Source organism: Rhinatrema bivittatum, chromosome 11 (assembly GCF_901001135.1).
Source record: "Rhinatrema bivittatum chromosome 11, aRhiBiv1.1, whole genome shotgun sequence".
Taxonomy (NCBI): Eukaryota; Metazoa; Chordata; class Amphibia; order Gymnophiona; family Rhinatrematidae; genus Rhinatrema; species Rhinatrema bivittatum.
Window position 1 is genome coordinate 19,930,739 of NC_042625.1, and position 19,876 is coordinate 19,950,614.

General features: G+C 42.9%; 1 protein-coding gene across 1 annotated transcript; it reads left to right on the forward strand.

Moving 5' to 3' along the window:
• The first annotated feature begins 3,767 nt into the window (after positions 1-3,767).
• Positions 3,768-4,730, forward strand: LOC115073116 (hydroxycarboxylic acid receptor 2-like). The gene has a single exon (XM_029571293.1). It carries the CDS (start codon positions 3,768-3,770, stop codon positions 4,728-4,730), a length of 963 nt encoding a protein of 320 aa, XP_029427153.1.
• Positions 4,731-19,876: the final 15,146 nt, after the last annotated feature.

The window sequence follows — 19,876 nt, forward strand, 5'->3', positions numbered from 1 at the left end:
GTTCATCTGAATCATCACCCTTGAAAACAGTCTCCAGAATGGGTATCTTCCCAACATCCTCTTCAGTAAATACTGATGCAAAGAAATCAGAATACGGCTGAAAACTGACTTAATTATATGACATATAAATCAGATCATTACATTTACCCAAAGTGGCAGAATCTCTACTGGTAGACTGGATGGGCCAATTTGATCTTTAGCTGACATCATATACTATGTTTTTATAATATAGACTATTATGTGAATATTAAACTGCAGATCTTGAATTGCATTTACTGTATCCTGGCAGTTCATGCAGATTGCAGGTATTATTATACTCTACCAGGAATAACCTGGAAAAAGTCTTCAGCTGTATGCAATCCTGAGATGAAGAGGAAGATACAAGGACTAATCTAAGTAAGCTTGATGCAGGGTCAAGGGTTTGACAACTAATATATAATGTAAAAATGCAGTCATGCCTATGGAGTGCAAACATCTAAGACAGCTATATGTGAAGGTGCTGGGGAGGGGGCAGGGAGAGGCGAGAGAAAAGAGAATCATAATCATGGCTTATTATCTCATTGTTGCAAAACAGTGTCAGGCCGATACAGAAAAACATGCGGGAGAGCTGGCGCGCGCCCGCTCTCCTGGTGCGTGCACAGGCCACTCTCCTGGGCGCACGATTCAGGAGGGTGGCCTATGCAAATTAGGGCCTGCGGTAAAAGGAGGCGCCAGGGACACTAGAGTGTCCCTAGCGCCTCCTTTTTGACAGGAGCAGCGGCTGTCAGCGGGTTTGACAGCCGACGCTCAATTTTTCTGGCGTCGGTTCTCAAACCCACTGACAGCCACAGGTTCGGAAAACGGACGCTGGCAAAATTGAGCATCCGTCTTCCGACCCGTGGGCTGATTTTTTTTTTTTTTTTTTACTTTTGTAGCCTCCGACTTAATATCGCTATGATATTAAGTCGGAGGGTGTACAGAAAAGCATTTTTTTCTGCTTTTCTGTACACCTCCCCAGTGCCGGCCAAAATTAACACCTGCCTTTGGGCAGGCGTTAATTTCTGAAAGTAAAATGTGCGGCTTGGCTGCACATTTTACTTTCTGTATCACTCGAGAATAACTAATAGGGCCATCAACATGCATTTGCATGTTGCGGGCGCTATTAGTTTCGGGGGGGTTGGATGTGCGTTTTCGACGCGCTATTACCCCTTACTGTATAAGGGGTAAAGCTAGCGCGTCGAAAACGCACTGTACTATATCGGCCTATGTGAAAAGGTAGGGGAACAGTCAAAGGATTGTTAGGTGCATAGGGAGAGATACAACCAGCATTAGTAAGGGGTTGATAATGCTTCTGTACAAATAACTGATGAGACCACATCTGGAGTTTTCTGCCAGTTCTAGAAGGTGCATCTCCAAGAAGATATAGAATGGGTAAAGGCAGTCCAAAGGATGGTTATCAATATGGTTCAGAAACTTCCCACCTGATACACTAAGTTTTTCCCTACATAGAGAATGGAAGAAAAGCTCTCATGAATCAGGCCTTTAGAGATCTATATATATATATATATACCTATATATCCTAGAGAAGAAGAGGGATTAGGCTTAGTGGGATATGACAGATACATTCAAATACTTTAAAAGGTATAAATAATACTAGAGTCCAACATTTTTCAGTAGTTAGTAATTCTAGAGATAAGGCTGAAAAAGGGTAAATTTAGAAATATCATACAAACATATCCTTTTGATGGAATAGTCTTTGTCTACCTTTTATTCAGATTATAAAATCTCTCTTTAAGGCCTTCACTTCAGGTGCCACTGAGTGTTCTTTATAGTATGAAGATGTGGAGGATTTTATTCTTTTGTATTCATTTTATTTAATTTGTATTCAATTTTATTTTTTTTATTGCATAAAATGTTCTCTTTGAAATTGTGTTCATAATTTTGTCCTCTTATGCTTTTGTGTTCTACCATATTTTGATAGTTAAATATTTTTGTATTATGTTTTGAATTGTATATTTTTGTTAATTCTGTGATCCACCTTGAGCATAATCTTATGAGATGATGGATGATAGGATTAGGCTATTATATTTATGGATCTCAGTTCACCTTTTGGGGTGATTTTAGAGTCTAAGTGGCAAATATTTTATGTTTATGATTATTTATGTAGTTTATCGAATGTAACATTTGTTTAAATGTTGAGATGTACATTACTGTATGTATAGTAGCAATCAATAACTGCAATTGTTATTAATTAAAGACAGAAATATTTCTTCATTGAAAGTGGTGGGCGCTTGAAACAACCTCCCAAAGGAAGTGATGAGGTAAAAACATTGTCAGAATTTAAGGGGGCATGGTGAAGAAACAGAGGATCCTTAGCTGCAGAGTGGCGAATGTGAAGTAGACTCTGCAGTATTACCACAAAAAAAGGAAAATGGGCAGACTAGATGGGCCTTATAGTCTTTATCTGATGTCATATTCCAGGTTTCTAACCTATGAATGCTTTGCAAGCGGATGCTTGTATTGGATAGTTATATAGTAAATTAACCTGGAGATGTAACACAGGCGCTGCTGTCTTCAGGACTACATCTGACAAATGAATGCCGTTCACAATCCTCCACAGATTTGAGATAGGAACTTCATTTTGCAATTTAAAAAAATGATTTCCAAGGAACACATCTCGTTAAAGTAATCCAAGTTCCTCCAAATCAAGAACGCATTTATTAAGGTGAAGTTTTCCATTGCTTGCTTATCCATCTTTATGACAATGGGCTTCATATAACAGTCAATCTTCTAGTAACACAACATCACAGAAATGCATGGAAAGGAAAAAGAGGCCTACAAACAAGAATATCTTTCATACTGTTGTAGTGGGGATGGGGCACAAAAGTGATGCCCTCAGTGAAATAAGATGAGCTTTGGGGGTAACCTGCACAGAGCAGCAGTTACAACCCTGAATGCCTTACTGGACACACTGGACGGGCCATTTTGGTCTTTATCTGCCGCCATTTACTATGTTATTGTTACTTCAGTGTTCATGCAGTTGGAATTATACTTCAGTTGTGGTCATTTACATTTGAAGCCAAACCTTTTGAGATGAAATGCTGGTGAACAAACAACTTTATCACACAATATAGTGTTACCATCCTTTAACATTTTTCTAAATTTTATCATGTTGCACACTGAACAAGGAAACATTTTCTTAAGCTATTATTTGATGTTTGTTCCTTTTGACTTTGCAAATCTCAGTAAAGTGAATGATTTAGCACACCCTATCATTTGGTAAGCAATATATATATAATGTTTTCATGGGATTAATGATAAAAATAGCTTATGAAAAGGTACAACTATTACCTTTGATGTTAGGAAGGTCCTCAGTATTTATACTGACCTCTGTGTGATCCCTGCACACCTCAAGAAGCATATAAAAAGGAAGCATTAATAGAACAGGACAAGGGCTCAACTTTGAATTTCTATTTTTATTTTACCCTGTACATCATGCATGCAAATATGTCACATTAAAGTCCCCGAGCACAGATCACCAGGGATCCCAGCATCAAAAGGCGTGAGTCCCAGGACGCAGCTGGACTCTATGATGAAACACTAATTTGCTAGCAAAATATTAAAAACCTATGGACACAATCAACCAATTAAGTTCACTTAGTCCCTGTTACAAGCATCGGTACATTTAGAGGATGTGAGTAGAGCGACCAGTGGATTCTGTTGGCTAAAGGAAAAGCCTTTATAAAATTAATGCTTCCATTTTTTTCAGTTTACTGGTTGGTGAAGACATGAACATTAGTAATTGCTGCATCTTCCAAGAGCCACTTCTATTCACGATTCTACCTCCAGTCCTGATCATGGAATTTATACTTGGACTAGCAGGCAATGGATTTGGTCTGTGGATGTTCTGTTTCCACATGAAAACGTGGAAACCCAACTCTGTGTACCTGCTCAACCTGGCTGTAGCAGACTTTATGGTGCTCTTTTGCCTTCTGTTTAGGACGGATTATTATCTCCGAAAAAAAAACTGGATTTACGGCGACGTGCCTTGCAGAGTCTTGCTCTTCATGCTTGCTGCAAACAGAGCGGCTGGCATAATCTTTCTCACTGTTGTGGCTGTAGACCGCTACCTCCGAATTGTTCATCCATTCTGGAGAATAAATCGGGTTTCTGGTAGGGATGCCATCATCGTCTCGTGCCTACTCTGGATGGTAATCTTCAGCATGACCACCTATCTCCTGGCCGAACCTCATTTATTTCAATTCCAAAATTCAACCCAGTGTGACAGCTTTAACATATGCCCGGCTTCTTTTGCCTCAGCTGTCTGGCATGATGCTTACTACATTTCGCAGTTCCTCATACCTGTCTGCATTATTGCGTATTGCACAGTACGCATTACCTGGCAGCTTAAAGGCAAGACTATCGATCGAAACGGAAAGATTAAAAAAGCAGTCAGATTTGTTCTCACTGTTGCAATTGTATTTACAATCTGCTATTTCCCCAGTAATATGGTCAGAATCTCTGTCTGGATCATGAAGCTCCAGTATAAAGAGGGATGCCAGCAGTTTAAAGATGCAAGCACGGCTTTTTATTTGACAGTGTGTTTCACCTACTTTTACAGCATGCTCAATCCGGTTGTATATTACTTTTCTGCTCCAACTTTCAAAGGTGTGCTAAGAAATATTTTGCCCAGGTTAACAAAGACTCCTGAACAAAACTCTTTTTCGACTTCGTCATCCGCTTGGAAATGATGCTGGAACAACATCCCTCAATGTGAAACGTTGCCGTATATATTTTAACATTAAAGTTGTAGCTTCTTTAAAAAAAGCCAAGTACTGAAAACTGACCAAAAAAGTAGCCATAATTATGGATAATTCTATTTAAATCTAATTCCAAGCAAACACAAGCCAGTAAACAAGTTGTAGATGAAACTGTTTTGCTGGATTAACCTAATGCATGTAAAGATTTTCAAAAGTAAAGTTTTGGGCATCAGAATTGTTAATGAACAAAATAAAGTCCTTGGTCGAAGCTATACTGTTACAATTTTATCTTTATTGACTATTTAAGGAAATGGCAACCCAAAATGAGACTTAAGTGATAATGATTGTGTTGAAAATTATTTCTCACTTTCTTAATTAGGAGTTAAAGTGTTAAAAATGAAAAGGGTGTTTCAAACCGATGGACTCAAAGAGTCAAGTATCAGATAGTACAGCTAATGTATTTAAGAATAATTTACAAATATATTATTTACTGTAAATCTCAAGTTCAATAAACAGCTTGCAGAGAAAACATATGATGCCCTGATCCTTTAAATTGATTGGTGTAGTGTGCAAGTGAATGCACATCTCAAGAAAGACACAAGCTTTAAGAAGAAGCTTATGCTGGGGGAGAGGAATGATGTTTTCTGAATCAAGAAGCAAAGTAATCATCCTCGGGAAGAATCCTGCTGAGAACCATATCATTTATTCTGGTTATTTCCGCGATATTTGATTGAAAGGTATGCAGGGACTAGTTAACCAGTGCTGAATTAAAATGCGCAGATTACTACGCCCAAAATTAGCATCTGCCAGCAAGGTGGAAAACAAACCAGCCCTTTAAATCTCTCCCCTTCACTGCTGCAGAACTTTATGAAAGACCAAGGTCTGGAGCTTCACCACTCAATATAATCTGCTGAGCTATGCCTGCGCTGTGGCACTAGTTATACTGTTAACGATTGCCTCAAATTAATGGTATAATATAATTAATAATAGCTGTCAAACACCTACAATAACCCCCACTTGAATGCTTTATGCCAGAAAGGCCTTCATAAAAAGCTAGGCTGTGTACTCTTCCCTGCTGAATGCACAACATTCAGAAATCTTCCCTGGCTATAATCATTGGTCATTTTTATTTATTTATTTGGTTATTTTATATACCATCGCTCCAAGTGAAGATCACAAGCCCATTGAATATATATATTTTATATTTGCAATTAAAACAATTTAAAAAAATTCCGTGGATTTGTGATAAAAGGAGAATGATTATACCCAGGGTAGATTTGTGAATGTAGTCTGTTTAGCAGACAAGAGCACACAGCCCAGATCTATATGAAAGTCCTTTAAAATCAGTGTTTCTGGATTCAATTATTCAAGTATGAGGAAGTGTGGGTGGCTTTATTTATAGTGTATGCCAGATATCATTCTCTGATCACCACATATTTTTTTCCATTTACTTCCAAAGACCTTTTACAGAAAAGGATGCATGGACTAATAATCCCTTGCAAAATTAGCAAATGCTAAATATCCCATGATAAATTATCCTGGGTTAAATTAGTATGGGCTAATTAGCAGATGATAAATTTGCATGGGCTAATAAAATAGCCCATGCAAATAGCACTGGCTAATTATCCTGTGATAAAACTGCATGGTAATTATGGTAATTAGTCCACACTACTTTATCACAGGATAATTAGCACGGTCCAAATTTGCTGAGCATCCATTTCATTTTGCTATTCAACACTTCTTTGCCATTGTTAAAATAAATATCAGGTTAAGAGCAGTGAGGCTCCAGCAGAATGATTGTCCCTACTGAGTGCTCAAGTTCTCCCAAGCTCATGTCTGATCCGGCAATGCTGGGATCTTGGGAATCTGGGCTACCCAAACCCCTTGTGTAAGCTGCACCCAGAGAACCACTACCACAGAACAGAGGGAGCTGAAAACTGAAGGCGTTTTACTTCATTTTGAAAGTTAGAATTCATTTCATAATATTTAGTGCTGAGCATGTATTTCGTTTTCTTATAAAAAACGATTGGCACAAATTCAGCTCTAAAGATCTGTCTAAAGCAATGCCTTTCTTAGGAACTCTGAGTACTATAATCAGATAGAGAACTTAAGAGGGCAGCTCCTCTGCAGCAAGATGTCACTACTGGATACCCTCAGTACACCACTATGATGTCAATTGTGCAGTCTCCCTCCTCTGGATTCATTATGTCTCGGTTAATGGAAATTATTCTAGTATCTGCCACTATAAATCATCTCTGTGAGATGCAGTAAATAGAGAACCCGACTTCTGGTCTCCTCAGGAATCAAAGCATGGCTCCTGTGCACACACAGAGGGCACAGACAAAGCTGAGAGAGACCGAATAAAGGAGGAAGTAAGGAAATGGAAGAAGAGAGTCACTGTTGCAAGAGAAATAATTAATGCCTGCGCCATCCATAGCCTCACAGAATAATAGCAGAACAAGCCTGAAAGGCTCATCTCGTCCGCCCAACAGCTAGCTCAATTTTTAACAACTCATTTAAAGTTCTATATTAAAGAAATCACCCAATTATATGCATGTTTTACTGGAGTAATGTCTCCTGATCAATAAGCTTGGTGTACATTTCAGTTGCAGACTGTACTGCCATTAGGGACTAAGGAGAAAGCAGCTGCCTGAAAAAGCCAGGAATGAATGACCATTTTCTTTTCTTCTTTGCTAATGAGTACTTTATGATTTTAAAGTGCTATTATCATGGTAAACCATCCACTACCCAGGAAAAATACTGATAATTTAAAATGGAGAGAAAGTTAAGCAAAAGGTCTAAAAATTGTCCAGGAACACTCCCAAAATTAGTACATGCTAATTATCTCATGTTAGATTAGCACAGGCTAATCTTTATACCATGTGTTGGTATCTGATTGCATGTCTTGGGATTTGCTCTCTCTCCATATACAATCAGAAAATAGTTGCTTGGTATTGACATTTCTAATATTTCCATAAGTAGTGCTGCTGTTGTGGTTTTCTAGCATCAATTTTTTTTTATTGGTTGGGAATGTACCATGTGATCAAAAATGTCTATTTTCTATAAATACAACCAGAACCCTAAACACCGAAGGTAATTTTGTATCATAACACAAACGTTAGCTGACAAATGTGAGCCCAAGTGATATCAATTTTCAAAGCAGACTTATGTGCATATTTTTGCATTGAAAATGATCCCAGCCAAACCCCATACACAGAATTTGTGCATATAGTTTTGTCAAAAAAGAATTTACATGCATACTTTTTTTTTTTTAATCAAAATGTATACACATACCCTCATAATTACCTTTGGTTAACAGGCTAATTGCCAACATTCTTACAAAAATATTTTAAATACATTTTAAAAATGCTACAGAAAAGCTTAAATAAGGATTTAAATAGAAAATATCTTACGCAATAATAAAACTAAGGAAAAAATTTTGTATTTAGAAACATAGAAATGACGGCAGAAGAAGACCAAATGGCCCATCCAGCCTGCCCAGCACGCTTTCACACTTATTTTTCTCATGCTTATCTGTTACTCTTGGCCCTTACTGGTAACGTTTTGGTTCCAATTTCCTTCCCCCCTGCCATTGATGCAGAGAGTAGTGCTGGAGCTGCATCAAAGTAAAGTATCTAATTGGCTAGGGGTAGAAACCGCCACAATAAGCAAGCTACTCCCACTCTTTGTTTACCCAGCCTGTGCAATTCAGTCCTTGTTGGTTGTTGTCTGGATATAAATCCTCTTTTCTTCATCCCCCTGCCGTTGAAGCAGTGAGCTGCGCTGGATATGTATTCCAAGTGAAGCATCAGGCTTAATTGATTCGGGGTAGTAACCGCCTTTATGGATCCACAATGTTTATCCCACGCCCCTTTGAAATCCTTCACAGTTTTGGTGTTCACCACTTCCTCCGGAAGGGCGTTCTAGGCGTCCACCATCCTCTCCGTGAAGAAATACTTCCTGACATTAGTTCTGAGTCTTCCTCCCTGGAGTTTTAAATCGTGACCCCTGGTTCTGCTGATTTTTTTCTGATGGAAAAGGTTTGTCGTTGACTTTGGAACATTAAAACCTTTCAAGTATCTGAAAGTCTGTATCATATCACCCATGCTCCTCCTTTCCTCCAGGGTATACATGTTTAGGTTCTTCAATCTCTCCTCATAAGTCATTTGCTGAAGACCATCCACCTTTTTGGTTACCCTTCTCTGGACCGCCTCCATCCGGTCTCTGTCCCTTCGGAGATACATGTTATGACTGTCGCTGCCCGACGTCTCCACTCCGCCCTCCTTACCTCTTTGGTGACTCCTCCCGCGGTTGATGTGTGTCTGCCTGCTGTCCTCCCCTGCGTCCCTGGTCTGGCTTGGGCGCTGCATCCCGCCATGTTGTTCAGGTACCATAGGGCGCTCGTGCCGCGCGGCCCTGCTTCTTATTCCTTCTTTGGCACGAACCTCAGGGGCATCCCCCTGTGATGACGTCAAGCATCCCAGATACAAAAGCCTACTCTGTTTGCTAGCTATTCGAGTTAGCAAGGTGGTGAAGGGACTCCTTACGGATGGGATTCGCTCTCTGTACCTAGCTACTCTGCCTCTCCTTAATTGGACTTACTCTATCAGGGTACCCTCTCCTCGGGGACCTCTCTCTTTTCTTTCAGGTTGCTGTCTGGAACCGGTACTCGCTCCTCAAGGGCCCATGTTCCCGGACTCGCTGCCTGAGCTGCTTGGAAGAAACTGCTGCCTACACCATCAGTGAGTTACCATCTACATTCTCTCAGAGCTGTTCCCTGGAACCAGGTACTCGCTCCTCGAGGGCCTGCCTCTATTCCAGCTTCTGTTTTACCTTCCAGGAGAAACAACTGTGTGAGTAATCAACCAATGAGGCTCTATACCAGAACCCGGTGTATGCTCCACTGTACTCACTATCTCAGTTTCTCTCCACTGTAGCACAGCTATTGAGGAATCGCTGTTCCAGTGTCCTGAGGGACTACAAGCCCAGCTGGGCTTCATCTCTACTCACTACTGCCACCTCTGGTGGCTTCTCAACTCTGTTTAATAAAAGATAATTCTATGTTGTGTGTCCTCAGCTGAGCCTGACCTGTGGCCCCTCATGGGACTACCCCTGTGGGCGTGGTTAGCTGCCAGTGTCCAAGCGTCCACTCAAACCTCACTAATTATAACACAATTGCCATTGAGAGTCGTTCAAAGAGATCCATAAAATAACCCCACTGAGCCCCTACACAAACTGTTTATTTGGTAAGAGCTTCATCAGGGGGATAATGTGACCATAGAGTCCATATCTAGAAGCGTACTGTAGAAGCTGATCACATTTAAGGCTGAATTTTAAATTGACCACGTGGGTAAAAAATGGGGGTTTCATGTGTGGCTGGGCCTTGCATGTGTTGTGCGCACTTTCAAAGGGGCCTGGCTCGCGTGTAACCCCGATATGCGCAGGAGTGCCAGGCCCAGAGAAAGGTATAACAATACAAAGGGCAATTTAAAGTACTACTCCCTATATCGCTGTAATCAACATATAACAAAAATAGAGAGACATTAATTAGCATCAATATAATATTTTATTAGTATAGAAAAAACCCCCCTTCTATAACCCTACATAGACAAATTAAAACTAAGCTAGCACATTCATCCACATACAACACAATAAAAACATTGCATGAAGTTTGAAAAATTAATACACAAATATTTCTTTCATATCGGTATAATTATACATTCAATTCTGTAAGTACAAATATGCAAAAATCACACATATAATAATTCAACACTTTTCATAAATTTAGAATCCATCTGTAATGAGTCCGACAAAAGATATCTTCGTTTCGCCTGTGTTATCTTGAGGCTTCCTCAGGGACTATTTTAATAGCGTTATACTTGCAGTCATGCAATTGCCATGTTCTATTCACTGCAGCCAAATTCGGACGCCCAAATGTTGCAACATATCTATAAAGAATATTATCAAAGGCTGGATAATTCAAAATGCCGTTCCTGTGGCGTACATCCTTCAGTTTATTATGCAATTACACTTTCTCTTGACGACAAAGCAAAGTTTTTGCCACATCAGTGGTGACGTTAGTCTACGTCACTTCCGAGGAAACCGTCATGATAGTTTGAACATGTGGGCCGGCTGATGTGGCAAAAACTTTGCTTTGTCGTCAAGAGAAAGTGTAATTGCATAATAAACTGAAGGATGTACGCCACAGGAACGGCATTTTGAATTATCCAGCCTTTGATAATATTCTTTATAGATATGTTGCAACATTTGGGCGTCCGAATTTGGCTGCAGTGAATAGAACATGGCAATTGCATGACTGCAAGTATAACGCTATTAAAATAGTCCCTGAGGAAGCCTCAAGATAACAGAGGCGAAACGAAGATATCTTTTGTCGGACTCATTACAGATGGATTCTAAATTTATGAAAAGTGTTGAATTATTATATGTGTGATTTTTGCATATTTGTACTTACAGAATTGAATGTATAATTATACCGATATGAAAGAAATATTTGTGTATTAATTTTTCAAACTTCATGCAATGTTTTTATTGTGTTGTATGTGGATGAATGTGCTAGCTTAGTTTTAATTTGTCTATGTAGGGTTATAGAAGGGGGGTTTTTTCTATACTAATAAAATATTATATTGAGGCCCAGAGAAAGGGGCAGTCCAGGGGGCCGGGGCTGGAGGCGGCTAATACTGTGACCATTTGCCGCTGTGCCAGGGAAATGCTCGCCGGTAGCCTGCCGGTGTGCACAAGCTGCTACTGCTCCTGAAGGGAGCAAAAGGTAAAATAAAAAATTGGGGGTTAGCTAGGATAGGGGGCGGTGAGGGTAGGAGAGGAGAGGGGAAGAGGGAGGAATTGCAGTTAGGTGGGTTGGAAAGTTCCCTTCCAGTCTGCTTCTTCATTGGAGTTGACTGGGAGGGAACTGGGAAAGGCTTGATCTCATCGCTGTGCGTACTTTTATAAAATTAAGCCGTGCATTTTATAACATGCATATGCTGGCATGTTATAAAATTGGTGCATCCATGTGCACACGCCGGGAAGCGCACACACATGGATGTTCGCGTGCACCTTTTAAAATCTATCCCTTAATGACATCAAGAGATCTCAAGGATTATAGTATTGATCAGCCACAGCCAACCTAAAGAGGTAAAATATCATATTATAAAATATGCTCAAATTATGAAAATTCAAACATTATACAAACCATCTTTCCACCTCATCTTATAAAACACAATAGGCTTGTTAATATCAAACACAAAACTCACCAATTGTAAAAACAGATGACAGAACTAAATACATGGCTTTAAGTAGCAAAAGATATTCAGATGGTTGATGATCACAATACCGATATTTACTAGGCATGCATATATTGAGATGTTTCCCAAATTATGCCTCCTTCAAAGAGAAACAAAAAGATAATTGGTTCTTACCTGATAATGTTCGTTCCTGTAGTACCACGGATCAGTCCAGACTCCTGGGTTTTGCCCCCCGACTCTAGCAGATGGAGACAGAGGTTTACCAACAAAACTCCGCCTTATATAGGATGGTGCCACCTACAGTCTGGCAGTATTACTTAATGTCAAAGCAGAATGGATCCAAAACAACCTAAACTAACTATGTACAGTAACCTAACAACCTTAAACCGGCTCATGAACCCCCCACATGGGTACAGAACTCGTGCTATTTGGAAAAATTCGAATGATCTGTCGATACAGGAAAAACAGTGCGGACTCTCCATTATCTTCAAGTGTCAAATAGGCGGGACTCTGGACTGATCCGTGGTACTACAGGAACGAAAATTATCAGGTAAGAACCAATTTTCTTTTCCCTGTATGTACCCGGATCAGTCTAGACTCCTGAGATGTACCAGAGTTTTACTTACTTGGGATGGGATCCGGAGAGGCCCGCGCTCTGAGCACACCTTCTCCAAAACCAGCTGTCCCGGAATCTCAGACATCTATGCGATAATGCCTGGCAAAAGTATGTAATGACTTCCAAGTAGCCGCTCTCCAAATTTCCCAAGGTGAAATCAGTTGACATTACGCCCAGGAGGCAGCTTGGGCATGAGTCGAATGAGCCTGAAGACCCTTGGGCAAAGACTGACCACTCAATAAATAAGCCGAATTTATGGCCTCCTTCAGCCACCGAGCAATGGTAGTCTTAGACGCCATGTTGCCCCTCCTTGGCCCACTCCAGAGCATAAAGAGGTGGATCAGAAACTCGAAAACCATTGGTAATCTCCAGGTATCGTAGCAAACCCTACGAACATCCAGCTTCCGTAAATCCTTACACAAGGGATCTCCCCTATCCAAGTCCAAAAAGGAAGGAAGCTCCACTGACTGATTTAGATGAAAGGAGGACACCACCTTGGGAAGAAAAGAAGGCACTGTACGCAGAGAAACACCAGAGTCCAAAATTCTCAAAAAGGGCTCTCGACATGACAAGGCCTGAATCTCCAACAGCTGACGCGCAGAGGCAATCGCTATCAGGAACACCACTTTCAAAGTGAGGTCCTTCAAAATCGCTCTATGGAGAGGTTCAAAAGGGGCCATACACAAGGCTTTAAGAACTAAATTTAGATTCCAAGATGGGCACGGCTGCCTCACCGGAGGACGCAAATGCTTTGCCCCTCGCAGATATCGAGTGACATCGGGATGTGCCGCTAAACCCGTACCCTGAATATTACCTCGTAAAGAACTGAGAGCTGCCACCTGCACCCGCAGAGAACTACACGACAAGCCCTTTGCCAGACCAGCCTGAAGGAAACTCAAAATGTCCGGTATCCCTGCCCGAGTAGGTAAGATACTCCGGTCAAGACACCACGCCTCAAAAATCTTCCACACTCGTACATAAGATAAAGATGTAGAAGTCTTCCGTGACTGCACTAACGTAGTCACAACGGCATCCGAGTACCCTCTGGACTTCAGCCACTTCCTCTCAAAAGCCATGCCGCTAGACAAAAGCGCTCGACCTGGTCTAAACAAACAGGACCCTGATGAAGCAGATTCGGCAGGTCCTGGAACCGTAAGGGGCCGTCTATAGTCAGATTGATCAGGTCCGCAAACCAAGGGTGTCTCGGCCACTCTGGAGCTATCAGAATTACCTCCGACGGATGTAATTATATTTGGTGAAGAACCCGGTCTATGAGAGGCCAAGGTGGAAACACATACAGAAGAACATCTGTTGGCCATAAGATCCATAGTTGGCGTGCCCCGAGTACATAGAATCTGAAAAGCTACCTCCGAGAGCTCCCATTCTCCGGGATCTAGAGAATGGCGACTGAGAAAATCCGCGTGGACGTTTTCCACTCCGGCTATGTGAGATGCCACTATGTTGTCCAAGTGCTGTTCCACCCACGAGATCAACGGATGAGCTTCCAATGCCACTGGTTGACTCCGGGTTCCACTCTGGCAATTGATGTAAGCCACTGTGGTCGCATTGTTGGAGAGAACTCTGACTGACTTGCCGCGGAGAATCGAAAGAAACGCCTGTAGTGCCAATCTCACCGCTCTGGTCTCCAAGCGATTGATGGACCGTTGCGCTTCCTCTTGGAATCACAGCCCCTGTACCGATTTCCGCAGGCACACCATTCCCCAACCGTACAGGCTGGCATCCGTAGTGACCACAGTCCAGTCGGGAACCGCTAAAGGAACCCTACGTCTCAAATTGTCCGGAAGCAGCCACCAATCCAGGCTGGCCCGTGCATACTCCGTCAGCGGTAAAGGAAGATGAAATTGTTCCGAAACCGGGCTACATCGGGAAAGCAAAGCTGATTGTAGAGACCGCATATGTGCAAGTGCCCATGGGACTAATTCCAATGTTGAAATCATGGAATCTAGAATTTGCAAGTAATCCCATACCTTTGGAATTCGCTTGGCCAACAAGGCTCGCACCTGACCTTGAAGCTTGATCATCCGTTCCTCCGTTCGAGGTCCCAAAAACTCCAACGACTGAGACAGCCAACGACTGAGACGGTACTAGACGACTCTTGGACATGTTGACTATACAGCCGAGGGCTCTCAACAACTGAAGTATTCGGTGTATCGCCTCCTGGCAAAGCACCTCCGACTTCGCCCGAATTAGCCAATCGTCCAGGTATGGGTGTACCAAAAACCCCTCCTTCCGGAGCTGCGCTGCCACAACCACCATAATCTTGGTGAAAGTCCGAGGTGTTGTGGCCAGACCGAACAGGAGGGCTTGAAATTGGTAGTGCTGTCCCAATACGGAGAACCTCAGAAACCTCTGATGATCGGCCCGACTCACTATGTGTAAATACGCTTCCGTTAGATCCAGAGATACAAGGAATTCCCCTTGCCGAACTGACGCAATGACGGACCTTAACGTTTCCATTCGGAAGCGAGGGATTCGAAGACACCTGTTGACCAGCTTGAGGTCGAGGATGGGCCGAAAGGTCCTTTCTTTTTTTTGGCACTACGAAGTAAATGGAATAACGACCCCTTTGAAGCTCCGACGGAGGAATCGGAACAACAGCGCTGAGGTCGAGAAGGCGCTGCAGTGTTTCCTGCACTGCCCGACGCTTGGTTGCATGACCGCATGGAGAGACAAGAAAGTTCTGACAGGGCTGGCGTGCAAAATCTAACGTGTAACCGTGTTTTATCACTGATAGAACCCACTGATCCGACGTGATCTTGACCCACTCCTCGTGAAACAGAGACAATCTGCCTCCCACCACAGGAACCAAGGAATGGGCCGGCCGCACATCATTGTGAAGACTTTCCGCCCGAAGCGGTTGGGCCGGAGTCAGGTCTACCGAAACGCCGCCCCCGAAAGGACTGAGGATACATCTGCTGTCTGGTGGCATTGTGACGAAAGGAAGAAACTGACCCCCGAGAATCCTAGACCTCCGGCCTCCATGAAAACGAGCCATGGAAGTGAAGGAACCTCTCGACTTCGGTCTATCTTCCAGTAAGCGACACACCTTATTCTTGCCCAAGGACTGAATTACGTCTTCCAGCTCTTTCCCAAAGAGCAACTTTCCTTTAAACGGCAAGGAACCCAGCTGAGATTTAGAAGACACATCCGCCGCCCAGTTGCGTAACCATAGCAGACGCCTTGCGGATACCACCGACACCATGGTTCTGGCTGACGTGCGAAGCAAATCGTAAAAGGCATCAGTACTATAGACTTTCACCGCCTCTAAACGCCCTGCTTGGAGAGATTCCTTTTGAGAGAGTGATTTGTTAGCCAGGAGCTGCTGTACCTAACGCAGGCCTGACCTCAATGAAAAACTGCTACACATTGCCGCACGGATTCCCAGTGCGGAAACCTCAAAAATCTTAAGTTGAACCTCCAGCTTACGATCCTGTAAATCATTAAGGGCCGTCCCCCCAGTGACTGGAATGGTGGTCTTATTTGTGACCACAGCCACCGCTGCATCCACCTTAGGAACCCTTAAAAGTTCCAATGCCTCTTCAAGAAGCGGATAGAGTTTATCCATAGCCTTAGCCACTTTAAGGCCCAAGTCCGGTGTGTCCCATTCCTTGAAAAGTAAATCCGCAGCCGAGAAATGAAACAGGAAAGAGGACGCAGGACACAGTAGGCCCAATACCACAGGATCCGTAGCCCCCAAACGGGTCTCTTCCTGGGGAAGTGGGATGCCCAACTCCCCTAAAATAGCTGGAATGAGTGAACCCAACTCATCTTTTCGAAACAGATGGACAACCTTTGGGTTGTCTCCGTCTGCCCATGAGACCCCCAGATACCACTCTGAAATTGCTCCGTCTCCCCCTCTACCCCCCTCGGGGGCTGGGAAGGGAAATCCTGGTCATCCTGGTCTTCTGAATCCGAGGAGGTATCCGGATCCGCCAGCGGAGTTCTCAAGTTGAGGGGCCTCTGGCCTGGTGGAGGACCTGGGTCCTGTACGGTCTTGGCCCGCTTCGGGGCCCTGGGTTGAGATTCCACACTAAGGGGTCTCCTTCTTGCTTGCCTTCCGGGCCTTAAAGGTCTTATGCATTAGAAGAACAAAATCTGAAGAAAATGATGAATCCAAGGATACATCATCCTCGTCCCCTGTAGGGACGTCCCCAGCGCCCTGGCTGGCGGGACCTGTGGGCCGGTCCCCCTCAGGGACCCTCCGCTGCGGCGAAAGACTCTGAGGGAGATGCTCCCCTTCCTGCGCTGCTGAGGCCGCTAACAGCAACGGGCCCAAAATGGCGCCCGCTCCGGAGGCCACAGACCCAAGAGGATCCAAGATGCCAGCTGTTCCCACGTTTTGCGGCAACGGGCCTGAAATCGACGGGGGCAGCTCCCCGAATGCTCCTGTTACGGACTGCACCCTCATCACGACCCTCTGTGGGGTCGTGGAAGCTCCCTCTCCCCTGGAAAGGCAATTCGTGCAAAGCCGTGCTTGTGCGGCGCCACAGGCCCAAAACGCAGCCTGAAGCAGCATGTGGAAAAACAACAAAAAGAACAATTCAAAATCTAATTTTACCTCCCCCCCCCTGAAAAGGCACGAAAACACCCTTCCCGCGATCGGAAGAGTGGAGCCACAAAGAAAAAAGGACAGTCTGATTTTTTTTTTAAACAAATACTTGCCGCGAGCCTCCGGGTCCTGACCCTACTGGGGGGGGGATCCCCGGTATCACCCCCAGTAGTGGATGAGCTGGAAAGAATAGGGCTTCCACCTGCAGGCAGTCACTGTGGTCTCACTCTGGGAGTCACTGCTATTATTCCCTTTTTTTTTTTTTTAAATTAACTAACACTGTCACTAAAAACAAAACCTAGGGCCTAAGATAGGTTTTGTTAGGGCCTAACACAGACTGTAGGTGTTGCACCCCTTCCATCTGCTGGAGACAGAAGAATACTGCCAGACTGTAGGTGGCACCATCCTAGATAAGGCAGAATTTTGTAGGTAAACTTCTGCCTCCATCTGCTAGAGAGGGGGGGGGGGGGTGGCAAAACCCAGGAGTCTGGACTAATCTGGGTACATACAGGGAAAAGGCATTCAAAATAAAATTAAATTAATTACAAAGCAAAAACTAATGTAATTATCACATCCATATGCAAACCCTGGGATACACTTAGAAGAAACTACCAAACTGCAGCTACAATTTTCACTATGGCATAGCCATATATGTATCGGCTGTCCACTCTCAAAACATCCCCCCATAAAATCATAGGATCAGCATAGCCAGTCAGAATATTTCTGGCACATCAGGATATTTCACCCATTCAATTGGTGAGTTTACAAAATCCCTAAAAATAAAAAAATCACAACAGTGTTATAGGAAATCCAGATGAATACTAATCTCGCCATTAACCCAACAGATAAAAGCGGTGCAGTAGTAGTGCTCCATAGACAATATGTAAATGAAGTAGACAAGATGTTCTGTACTATCAGAGGTGATCCTCCTTATATTAGTTTAATGATCCAGAATGCTGTGCATTAATGCTGAGGTTTGCTTTTCTTACATAGAAAGAGATCAGTTTTTTAACTGAAAATACGAGACCACTATTGTTTTGCACAAGTCCTTGGAAAACCCTCCGGGTAGACCTGCTGTGTCATCCTGGACCAACATAACAAAGAAAGTCGCAGATCTGACATGCCCTCTTGTCTCCAAAAACATCAACACTAATAAAGAAAAGAAAAAACCATGGTTCACCACAGACCTCAGACTCCTAAAGCGGGAAGTTAGAATCAAAGAACATATCTGGAGGAAAAACCCTACAAATGTCAACATCTCAGCCTTCAAAACCAGCATGCACCAATACAGGATCTCCATTCTTCAAACTAAAAGAGACTTTTACTCCCGAAAAATCCACAACTTCATATATGACCCAAAAGCCCTCTTCTCCCTGGTATCATCCCTTACTAAACCACCACCAATAGTCATTCCAGATGAAAATGCCGCAAACAAAGCCGAGGAACTTGCCATCTTCTTCAAGGAAAAAATTTCCAACCTCCTGAACCCTCTTCGGGATCACAAAAATCTGTTCCCTCAACAACCAACCTCAGCAGCTTCACCACCTCATGCCTCAAACCTGGATATCTTCGAACCTGCATCTACACTAGAGATTGAAAACATACTAAAGAAACTCAAACCGTCTTCACACCCTCTTGACGCAATTCCGGTGATTCTTCTCATAGCAAGCGCCAAAGTCATTGCTAAACCAATATCTCAAATTATCAATGCCTCACTTACTCAAGGCCTAGTGCCAACTCCACTCAAACTTGCCATTCTGAAACTACTTCTAAAAAAGCCAAATCTCTCACCGGAAAACCCAGCCAACTATCGGCCAATTGCAAATCTCCCTCTCATAGCAAAAATCCTTGAAAGAATTGTAAATCATCAACTCTGCGAATTCATAGATGAAAACCACATTCTAGCCACAACTCAATTCGGCTTCCGAAAATCCAGAAGTACAGAATCACTTTTAATTTCGCTAAGTGACAACATTCTCCTCAACCTCGAGAAAAAACAACTGTGCCTCCTTATACTCCTCGATCTTTCAGCGGCATTTGACACGGTAAACCATGAGATGTTCTTAAACCGTCTAGCAGAGATTGGAATAAAAAACACCGCTTTCAATTGGTTTAAATCATTCTTACAAGACAGGACTTATAAAGTTAAGATCAACTACAATTAGTCCAAACCTATCGATTCAACCCTAGGAGTACCTCAAGGATCCTCCTTATCTCCGACCTTATTCAACATTTACCTACTCCCCCTCTGTAACCTACTATCTAAACTGAATCTAACACACTACCTATATGTGGACGATATACAAATTCTCATCCCAATAACCAAATCATTGCAAGAAACCCTCCATTATTGGAATTCATGCTTCACCTCCATATCCAATCTACTTGCTGATCTCTGCCTAATTCTCAATGCCAACAAAACTGAATTCCTCCTCATCACACAAGATGGCAACTACCAGCTCTCCAACGCACATCCCGTGGTAACACCTACTCTATCGCCCATGGTAAAAAAACCTAGGAGTTATCATGGACAACCAACTGAACTTCAAAAACTTTATTAACAACACCGTGAAAGATTGTTTCTACAAACTCCAAGTCTTAAAACGTCTTATACCTTTACTCCACCCCCATGACTTCAGATCAGTGTTGCAAGCAATTATATTCTCAAAAATGGATTACTGCAATTCTC